The sequence below is a fragment of the Notothenia coriiceps genome, unplaced genomic scaffold, assembly GCF_000735185.1.
Source record: "Notothenia coriiceps isolate Sejong01 unplaced genomic scaffold, NC01 NC01_scaffold00011792, whole genome shotgun sequence".
Lineage (NCBI taxonomy): Eukaryota > Metazoa > Chordata > Actinopteri > Perciformes > Nototheniidae > Notothenia > Notothenia coriiceps.
Window position 1 is genome coordinate 8,174 of NW_011344493.1, and position 9,969 is coordinate 18,142.

The 9,969-nt window shown below is 45.8% G+C and overlaps 1 protein-coding gene across 2 annotated transcripts; it reads left to right on the plus strand.

Annotated features, from left to right (window-relative positions):
• The first annotated feature begins 2,897 nt into the window (after positions 1-2,897).
• mycn (MYCN proto-oncogene, bHLH transcription factor) lies at positions 2,898-8,497 on the plus strand. 2 transcript variants are annotated; one of them, XM_010772914.1, is made up of 3 exons: positions 2,898-3,080; positions 3,498-4,146; positions 6,457-8,497. In XM_010772914.1, exons 2-3 carry the CDS (start codon positions 3,519-3,521, stop codon positions 7,230-7,232), a joined length of 1,404 nt encoding a protein of 467 aa, XP_010771216.1. In that variant the 5' UTR covers positions 2,898-3,080; positions 3,498-3,518; the 3' UTR covers positions 7,233-8,497. The 2 variants fall into 2 exon arrangements, with proteins under 2 accessions (XP_010771216.1, XP_010771215.1); XM_010772913.1 differs by having other exon boundaries at positions 2,899-3,080; positions 6,454-8,497.
• Positions 8,498-9,969: the final 1,472 nt, after the last annotated feature.

Here is a 9,969-nt window from a genome sequence, read left to right on the forward strand (position 1 = left end):
TCCAAAACAATTTCAGCTTCATGGAGGCAGGATTTATTGCAGGGCTGTTATAATAAACTGACGCATTAGTCAGTGTATATTTTATGTAGAATGTGGGAAACTCTTATAAATGTAATCCGGTGACATAATATACACACACGTTAAAATGCAAAACATATAAATTGACCATTTAACAACATTTATGACTTTTTAGGGCTAATACAACCATGTCATTAAGCTGAGCACAAGTCGTCCAGATAAAGCTCTATTGAATCATATCATGGCTTCATGAAAGTCTATTTATATTGCAGCGTCCTGTAATCTGTTTCTATCTCGAGTGTTCGCCGCATCAGGGGTAAATTGAGGTGATGTGATGACTGTATATACCAGCTGTATCGCTGAATGTTTACACTACACAAAACTATGACACCAAGAAGAACCCAACACAGCAACCTCATATGGACACTCACACACACAACTCAAATATTTATAGGATGTGCGTGCTCTCTAACCTAACAGCCCGTCCCGATGTCACTGCAGCAGGGTTTACTCCCAATATGCTTGTCTTTGCACTATCCACTGGCGTGACTTATGAATCTTTTATCAAAACTGGCCTAATTGCTTAACCATCCATGTGCTGGGCCAGTGGGTGAATGGTGGGAGGGGAGAGGGGGCATGCCATAATGGTCATAAAAACAACAAGCAAATCCGCCAGCATTGGTCCCCCTCTGACAAGTCGGCCTTATTCTCTAGGATTCAGTCTATTTTTATATGGACTTTATGAATCCCTGATAGTCCTATTGTAACCCTAACCGTGTTATGGGGAGACAGTGTCATTAGCCACATATTGAGCAGTAATTCCATGATATAATACATTGTAGACAACTAGGGAGAAGTCAGTGCATTTTCCCTCTAATGCGGGAAAAGGTTTCCTGATATGAATACAAATCAGCAATAACCAGACATAACAATCATATCAACATCTGGGCACGTTCAGTGCAAAGCAGCGGGTGATGATGTGCAGTTTGTGTGAATTCATTAAATCCTTTAAAGGCAATTGTCTTTCCCTCAATGCCAAGAAAACAGCATAAATCCAATATTCCCTCGTCATTGGGTTTATTTTATTAAGTGTTTACTCAACAGAAAACAAGCAGCAGTAGACGGCTTCCTGTCCTCACCATATCTGCACTGGAAATACAAAATAACTTTCCCTTCTGTTCTCACTCCCACTCTCTGCCCTGTTTCACAGCAGAGGAAGCTGCTGCCGCTGGAGGGTCAGAGCTGAGCGAAGTTTGAGAAGTAAAAGAGCAGACGGACAAGAGCCTGTGGGGAGTTTCTGACTCCCAAACCATCTCCCCAGTTCCTGGGAGCTGAGTCCCCAGTTCCTGGGAGCTCAGTATCCAGTCCTACTGTAGGAAACTCCCTGCTATTCCTACTCAGTGGATAAAACAGCTGCAGATTCTCACTTTTCACTGGCTGTGGTAGTTTGAACTGAAGCAAAAAAAATCCCAATATTTCAACATTGAGGGACAAAAATCAGTTGTTTTCTAGTTTAAATAGCAATTTCCATGAATCCATACGTCATTAATCAAATAATAATATAATTATGAATTTAGATATTTTCCATTCAATTATGTCATGTATTTTCTTTTTAACAAATGTTGCTTTAAATATCAAACGCTGTTTTTATCATCATCTATTGTCTGGCTGAGAAATCCTGGAAGCTGTCATTCTTCCTGCTCACAGCTGGCGTTTAACTGGAATCCGTTCTGTAAACGTTTTTCCTGAATAAGTCAATATCAGGACTGTGTGTATGCCTGTGCGCATAATTACAGATGCGCCATTCCTCCTAAGCTGTCATTAGAAAAGGGAATGGGAATGACTCCAGGCTACAACCACCGCTTGCGGTTACGTAACATGCTCTTCTCGGATCCTGTCTTATCCCGGAGACAGCTGAAAACTCCCCGGACCAACACTGCCTTTTGTCTGAGGAAATGTTGCTCCTTACACGCCTAGAGGAGTTTCATATTTGTTTCCCCAAGGGGCAAATATATTTTTTCTTTCGTTTTGAAAAAAACAATCGCCTCCGTGTTGCCTTTGTTTGTCTGGCTCGCTGTGTTTGGGTGCGCGGATGTGCTGCAGTTCCCTGAGTGTCCGTGTGAGGGCGCAGTGAGCCTTCCTTCTCCTATCATCATCCAGGGATGCTGCTGGCCCTCAGACAAAAGAGAAAATTATATTCAGAGCTTTACAGCAAGAGCAGGGCTGGAGGATTTCAAGTGTAGGAATAGATCTCGACACATCATATGAAATAAATGATAAACAAGTGTGGGCATATAAGAAGTGATACCTATGTGTTGAAATAAATAAATACAATACTAGATTTGGAAACATTTTTAATCATTAACCCCAGTTCAATGTTGATCTAACATTTACTTGTCTTTCTAAAATAGAGTCATGAGCAACATACATTTCTTGTATCAATGTCCAATAAATAAATGTAATATTTGAGGTGTGTGTGTGTGTGTGTGTGTGTTTGTGTGTGGGGGGTTGGTTTAAAAACACTGCCCTTCACTTGGATGTTCAAACCCCCGGTTCAGCTGTAGCCTATCACCCAACCTGCTGCGGTGCCCTTGAGCAATCTGAGCAAGACATCAAATCACTAACAGCCCCTGGGTTACTTCGACTGTTTCATGATCTAGGGTCTGACATCCCAGTGGAGTGATAGGCGGGAGAGAAGACCTGAGGCTGCCAATATTATACATTGTCTTTCTTTATTCCTTTCCTTCACACTATGTCTTTCTTGCTCGCAATGTTTAGGCTGTTTTTCTCGATTCACCTTGAAAGAAAGCTCCCAGCCAGCCTGTCTCCCGCGCCGCATCAAACCCAGAGCCCGACTGTACCACCCCCCAGCCTGGGGAGGGAGGAGTCAGCTCGGCTCCCGCAGAACTGAGTGTATAACACTCTTCAGCCAGCCACAATGTGTGTCAGAGGACTGTCTGTGCTCCCTAAGTAGATGACTGCTGTAAATCTGGTGTCTGTATTACTGACTGCGAGATACGAGAAAAATTGGATCGCACTTTATCATCCCAAGTCAGGACAAGGTGAGCATCTTCTCCTTCCAGCGCGAGATACAGAAACGTGTTTTTATTTCCTCACATGTTTCACACAAAAAAGAGTCTCTATTAGATTTGATTGTTGTCATTTCTTATGTTTTTTTTCTGTAAACATGTCCTTTTTCACATTTTTGGCATGTTTAGTGACTTGTGATCCCATGAGTCGTTTGGCACACTGTTCGTCACGGTTACATTTACGCACATTCTCCTGTGAGATTTGTGCGATTTTTATACCTCACAGAGGAGTGAGTGTGGAATTTAGTGGAGCAGACTGTGTGTCTGTGTGTGGGCTTAGACTCGGGGTCTTTCTGCAGTGTAGTTTTCAGGTGTGATAGAGGACAGAGTGAATGTGGAGAGGCGCTCTTTTCCTTTTTGGAGACTAAAGTGTCTTTTGTTCCTTTTCAGGTTTTTCGACTGTGGGATAGAATGCCAGCAATCGCAAGTAAAAACTCAGATATGGAGTTTGACTCGTTACAACCGTGTTTCTACCCGGATGAGGACGACTTCTACTTCTGTGGTCCTGACTCTGCGCCACCGGGGGAGGACATCTGGAAGAAATTCGAGTTGTTGCCCACTCCGCCCCTCTCCCCGAGCCGAGCCGCGCTACCGGGGGAGCCGGCGGCTGCCTCCCCGGAAGCAGACCCCCTGGGCTTCGGCTTGGGGGACCCACTGGACTGGGCTTCTGAGATGCTGCTTCTGCCCGAGGACGATATCTGGGGGGCGTCCGACGATGGGGACCTGTTCGGCTCCGCTTTGGATACTAACCCCAACAACATCATTATCCAGGACTGTATGTGGAGTGGCTTCTCCGCCAGGGAAAAACTGCAGCGTGTGGTCACTGAGAAACTCGGCAAGGCTATTTCTACTGCCACGGGAGGTGCCAGGAACGTGTGCGTCAAGGCACCGGAGGTTGTGAGCCGCAGCTCGGTGTCAGAGTGTGTGGATCCGGCGATAGTGTTCCCCTTCCCGGTCAACAAGAAGAACAGCAGCAGCAGGGACTCAACCGGGAGCGTAAACACACCCACAACCCACGAAAACGCTCAAAGTGACTCCGGTAAGAACCTAAATTCGCACAAAAAGCTTTTGTGTTCATTTGTTTGTGTAATCTACTGCTACTGAAAGATCATGGTATTATTACCATTTTTATTTTTTTTAACATTTTGATTCGTATTGTTGTTATTATTATCATCATCAAGCTATTACTGGAGTGGCTGGAGCTTGTTCATATGACTGGCCCAGAATCGGATTATCTTGTTACATTCCACTTACGCACACACACACACACTCACAACAACACACATACACATTGGAGTAGGGAGTAGTGACACAGTGAACGAGGTTTATGTAAGCAGCGGGCTCTTCATCCGGCAGATGGCAGTAAAATGGGGAATTGTGTGCCTTCCTGAACTCAGTTGGCACCCCGAGCCAAACAAAAAGACAACACACTCCCTGACTGCAGCCGGTCCCGGGTGTAGGAGGGGAAGATAAAAAAGTGTTCAATAATGTGATGATCTGATAAAGTGTCTGGTTCACGGTGCTGTGAAGGCTTTCATTACGCATGGATTAAGGGACAATTTGACGCACAGTGGGTGATAAATTGGCACTTATTTTGGACAGCCTGTACTAACTGCTGTCTTCAGTAAAGTCGAGTTAAAAATTTTTTTTTTAAAAAAACAGAAATACACTTTAGTACAATGAATGGATGATCAGAACAACCCATAGACTCAGGGATATAGAATGGCAATCCTCTTTCCCTGCTTATTCTGAGGAAGTAGTTTTCGTTTATTTTGGGAAATTAGTTCTGTGTGTATTTAATCGCCCTAAGACTACATCCCATCTATTACCGCCTTCGAGTTTCCTAAACAAACACTCACGAGCTCTTATCAGCGTGTTTTCGCTGCGAAACAGCAGTACAAAAGGCCTCCAGCTTGGCACAGAGGGCAGACCCAGCCAGTCTTGCCAAACACCTCCTCCACCGCGAAGAAAAGAGGACGGAGGAGGGCTCTGGCTGCTTCTTTTAGGGGGGTGACAGCTTTGAACGAGCGCTCCATCTCGACAGCTGTCTCCCTGGCTCTGCTCCAGCTCGGAGGCTTAAAGGCTGGTGATCCGATCGCCTGCCGCCTAAAGTCCGGCGCACAGCTCCCTCCAGTGCGCTTCCGCAGCTAGCAAGCGCCTCTCTTTGTGTTGCAGGCGTTATTTACCTTCTCATCAAAGAGACACAGACCGTACAAGCTACAGTGTAGGATTATCCCTGTAATTATAAAGCTTAGTATTACTATTCAAGATGCCTGCATGGGAACAACCCACTCTAAAACTTAAGACAGTGGCACATAAACATGGCTGATATTTTATCCAACCAGGCAGAGGTGGTTGTTATTCTATTTATGCTATTTCCAGCTCCAAAAAATGAGCTGTTCCATGAGTGAAACAGGGAACCACTAAATCCCAGCTTCACATGTGGCAAAGCCAGCCACGCCCCCTCATCCATCCAGCTGTGCCCTGCTTTGTTTTGATGGCAGTGCCAGATTGAGTGTGTGTGTGTGTGTGTGTGTGTGTGTGTGTGTGTGTGTGTGTGTGTGTGTGTGTGTGTGTTGAGACAGCACACTGGTGCAGCGGTGTCTGAAGTGGGTTACTGTAAACTGTAAAATGCCACACTCTTCAGATGCTCCTGAGCTGATAATGAGAGCCATTATCACAAAGGCATTTTAACTGGGCCTCACACTCTCTGGCTCATGATTGGCAACTTCCTCTCATCTTCAAAAGGCGCCAGTCCCTGATAAGTCTCAGCTGCTCAGCCTGATTCCAGCGCAGGTATTAAGACGAAAAGCTCAGCGAAAAAGAAGCGGGAATTCGTTTTTTTTTTAATAACTTGATCAGAGGTTACATTTAAAGTGAAGTTCTTAATGCCTCGCACACAGTCAGGTTAATTGCGCTGATAGACTGAAGGCATCAGACTGAAGCTGTCTCACCGGAGAAGATTAAGAGAAGTTTTGAAGGAGGGATAGAGAATGAATGGCAGAAATCCAGCCTGTCTGCTCAGCTCTGAGACTGAACGTGTCAACGCCTGCAGAGCAGATTAGTAGAGGAGTGACTGACACTAAGCATTAAGAGGCTTCTGCTTATGCGAACAGCGTTGAGCAATGCTCTCTCTCTCCCCACACACACACACACACACACACACACACACACACACACACACACACACACACACACACACACACACACACACACACACACACACACACACACACACACATCTCACACAGAGACCTGTCACCTGCTGGTACATAGATGACATAGTGGGAATACTTGTTGTGTCAGAGAGATTAAGTCACTAACATTCTGCTTTTTCTTTTCCCAGAAGACGAAGATGACGATGATGACGATGATGACGATGATGAAGACGACGACGAAGAAGAGGAGGAGGAGGAGGAAGATGAGGACGAAGACGAGGAAGAGGAGGAGATTGATGTGGTCACAGTAGAGAAGAGGCGCTCCTCAATCAACAAGGCGTCTCCATTGACGACGGGTACGGTCACCATCTCTGTGCATCCCAAGAGCCAAGACGGGCGAGGGTCCGGCGCCTCGAGTCGGTTCGTCAGCCGGGCCCCTCAGGAGCTGATCCTGAAGAGGAGCTCGGTCCACCAGCAGCAACACAACTACGCGGCCCCCTCCCCTTACGCGTCAGACGACGACCCCAGCCCACCCCCAAAGAAGCAAAGGACAACAGACTCACCTCGACCCCCCACCAGAACCATCTCCTCCTCCTCGTCCACGTCCTCCTCCATGTCCTGCAGCTCGTTCTCCGGCACATCGGGGGTCCGCAGCAAGCGCAGCCACAGCGGAGACAGCAGCCCGCGCGGCAGCTCCGACTCAGAGGACAGCGAGCGTCGGCGCAACCACAACATCCTGGAGCGCCAGCGTCGCAACGACCTGCGCTCCAGCTTCCTCACGCTGCGCGACCACGTGCCGGAGCTGGCGCACAACGAGAAGGCAGCCAAGGTGCTGATCCTGAAGAAGGCCACCGAGTACGTGAGCTCACTGGAGACGGAGGAGATGAGGCTCCAGCAGGAGAAGGACAGGCTCCAGGCTCGCTGGCAGCAGCTGATGCGCAGGCTAGATCAGGGGAGGACTCGCTAACAGACAAACCACTACAACACAGAAACACTCACATATACCCTGGAAGACCCCTCCGCCTCCAACCAGTCTGAACCACAGTTAGGCGCACACACATAGGCCTATACACTACGGCACACACACATAGGCCTGCATATCTGTCGTACACACACAATCATCTCAGAGGACGTTTATCTACAGATGCCCACACACTCACACACACGGAGGAGAGGAGGGGGGGTCTCCGGGGGGATGCTCGGACTTTCACTGCCGCCACTTTTTTTGCACATTTGTTGACGTTAAGAATGTTAAGGGTTTACTTTTTCAATCCAGTCACATTGAGGAAAGATTTTAAAAAAGAGAAAATAATGAGAAGGGGAGAGGACACACTTTGTTCTGGTCTTCCCCCTCCTCTGGGTTTTTTTATATCATTTGTATCTTGTTTTTTTGTACTCACTGTGACACCAGCCTGGAATCAGGTGATTCCCACAGGGATGGGTGTAAGAGGGCACTTTGCTTGGAGAGTTTCACTACAAGACGCAGCAGTGCACACTTACTTTGCCTTCACCACTGCAAAACTGAACGAGACTTTGACGACTGAGGCGTTATGGGTCACATAAACAATGCCACTACAGGTTCTCTTTCACTCACTCCTCCCTCACACTGGTGCTCAAACCAAGTCAGTGGATGTATAACTGCGCACCTTGCTAGCCGACACTTTTGTATATAACAATAGTGTACAGACAAAATAAACTCAGATCTGCCTTGTTTTGTAATACATTTTGTCCTTGTTTTTTTATACATGTCAGGAAGCTGCCAATAACTAGACTGGAAGTTTATATACCTTTAAAAGTACTGTAAGGCCTCGATTTTTGAGAGTCATGACCTTTGTAATATAACAATATATTGTTTTTTTTTTCTTCTCTCTTACTTTGTATTGTATCATATTACTAATTCTACACACCTTTATGCTTTTAGTGTGAACATACTAAATTTGATACTTATATTTTCGTATGAAAATGAGTTCCGGTAGATATCACTTTATCTCGTCTTTTTTTTCTCTTTTATCTCAAATTCTTTTGTACAGCAAATGTGTTTTATCCTGATGTACCTGGCCTTCTTCTTTATTCCTCTTTTGTTTATATTTGTAACTATCGGGTGCATAGAACTGGGTAAACGGATATAAGATGTTTGTTTTTTTCACTTTTAAAATGTACATTTAGTGCTGCAACTCATAGCACTTTGAAATACCTCATTTTGAAAAATAAATAGACATCATAAAACACTCACACTTTGCCTCTGTTCCTCTTTATTGTCCCTGACACTGTGGATATCACCTCTGACCCCTTCACCCTTACATAATGTTCCCTTTGTCTGCTTTTATTCTTTATTTTCCTCTACATTTCCGCATTTGTTTTTCTCATCCTGACAAAGAAATAAAGAGTATCTTCTGAATCCTCTCTGTCTCAGCCCCCTGCGGCTACCTCCCCCTCTGTAGCCTCTCAAACCCACCCACGCACACACCTACGCACACACACTTCAAGTGCACGGGAGCACACATACACACACTCTCCGTTTCCCTCTCTCACCGACACAGCCCCTTGCTACTACATTGTTCAGGCTGTTGCCATGGAAACTGGAGCAGCTGCTGAGTGGCAGACAGCGAGAGTGAGTCTTTTATTTGTCTGTTAGTAGTCTGTGTTTCTGCCTGCATGTGTGTATGAATGTCAATGTCTGTATGTGTGTGTACCTTTTGTTCCCGGGCTGTGTGTGGCCCTGATTTCTCCGGCGTTGTGCTCTGCCCTGATGCCAGGACAAGGCTGGATACTGTTTACCAACATCAGCCACATGGCTCTGGCCTCCTCCCCTCTTTCCTCCTTCCCTCTATGCCTACAGTGCCGGGCCTTAACCCAAATATGTGCCACTCAGGAGTCTGGCCAGGCGTTCTCTGGAGATGGCTGAAAGAGAAATCTGTTGCCACGGTCTGAGTAGCCATTCAGCACGACAGTGTGTTCACAGAGGGAAGGATAAAAAAAGAGTTGCCGAGAGGGGAATTAACAGGACATAAAAACACACATTGTTGATGACTTTGATTAATCCGTTTTACCTAAAAGAAGAAGCAATGACTGCATAGCAAACTTCTGACAGGGGGGCCCTTTTTTCTCCGTCAAAAACGATATGTTACTTAATGAGCGTGTTACAGTACTAGAGTGTTAATCAAACACTTCATTTTTTCAGTGCCATGTTCTTTACATTAAACTGCTTAAGACCCCATTCATCCATAGAATCAGGACCCAAATGATCCAGAGGTATTTTCACAGTGAGATACAGCGCTATATGAAGACTGATGACTTTGTTTTGGAGTTGAGACAGCCCAAGACTGAGCCTCTCTGTGGGGGAGTGGAGCTGGTGGATTACATAACAGGAGTCTGGTGGGTCTGGTGTCTTTGTGCGCACTTACTGTTCATGTGTGTGTGTGTGTGTGTGTGTGTGTGTGTGTGTGTGTGTGTGTGTGTGTGTGTGTGTGTATGGGACAGGATCTAGTGTCTTTGTGTGTGTATGTGTGTCCTCTCGTGGGACTTCCCCTTACCATCTGCCTAATGGCTTATCCTGCTTGGTTATAGGATAAAAACAAGTTCATGGACAATAACATCCCAGAGAGTTTTTTTTTAAAGAAAAACAACATATTGCAACCGACAGAGGCAGTTTGCTTCAGATGGTGAGATTAACTCTGACATTCAAACAAAATCAAACACGCCGA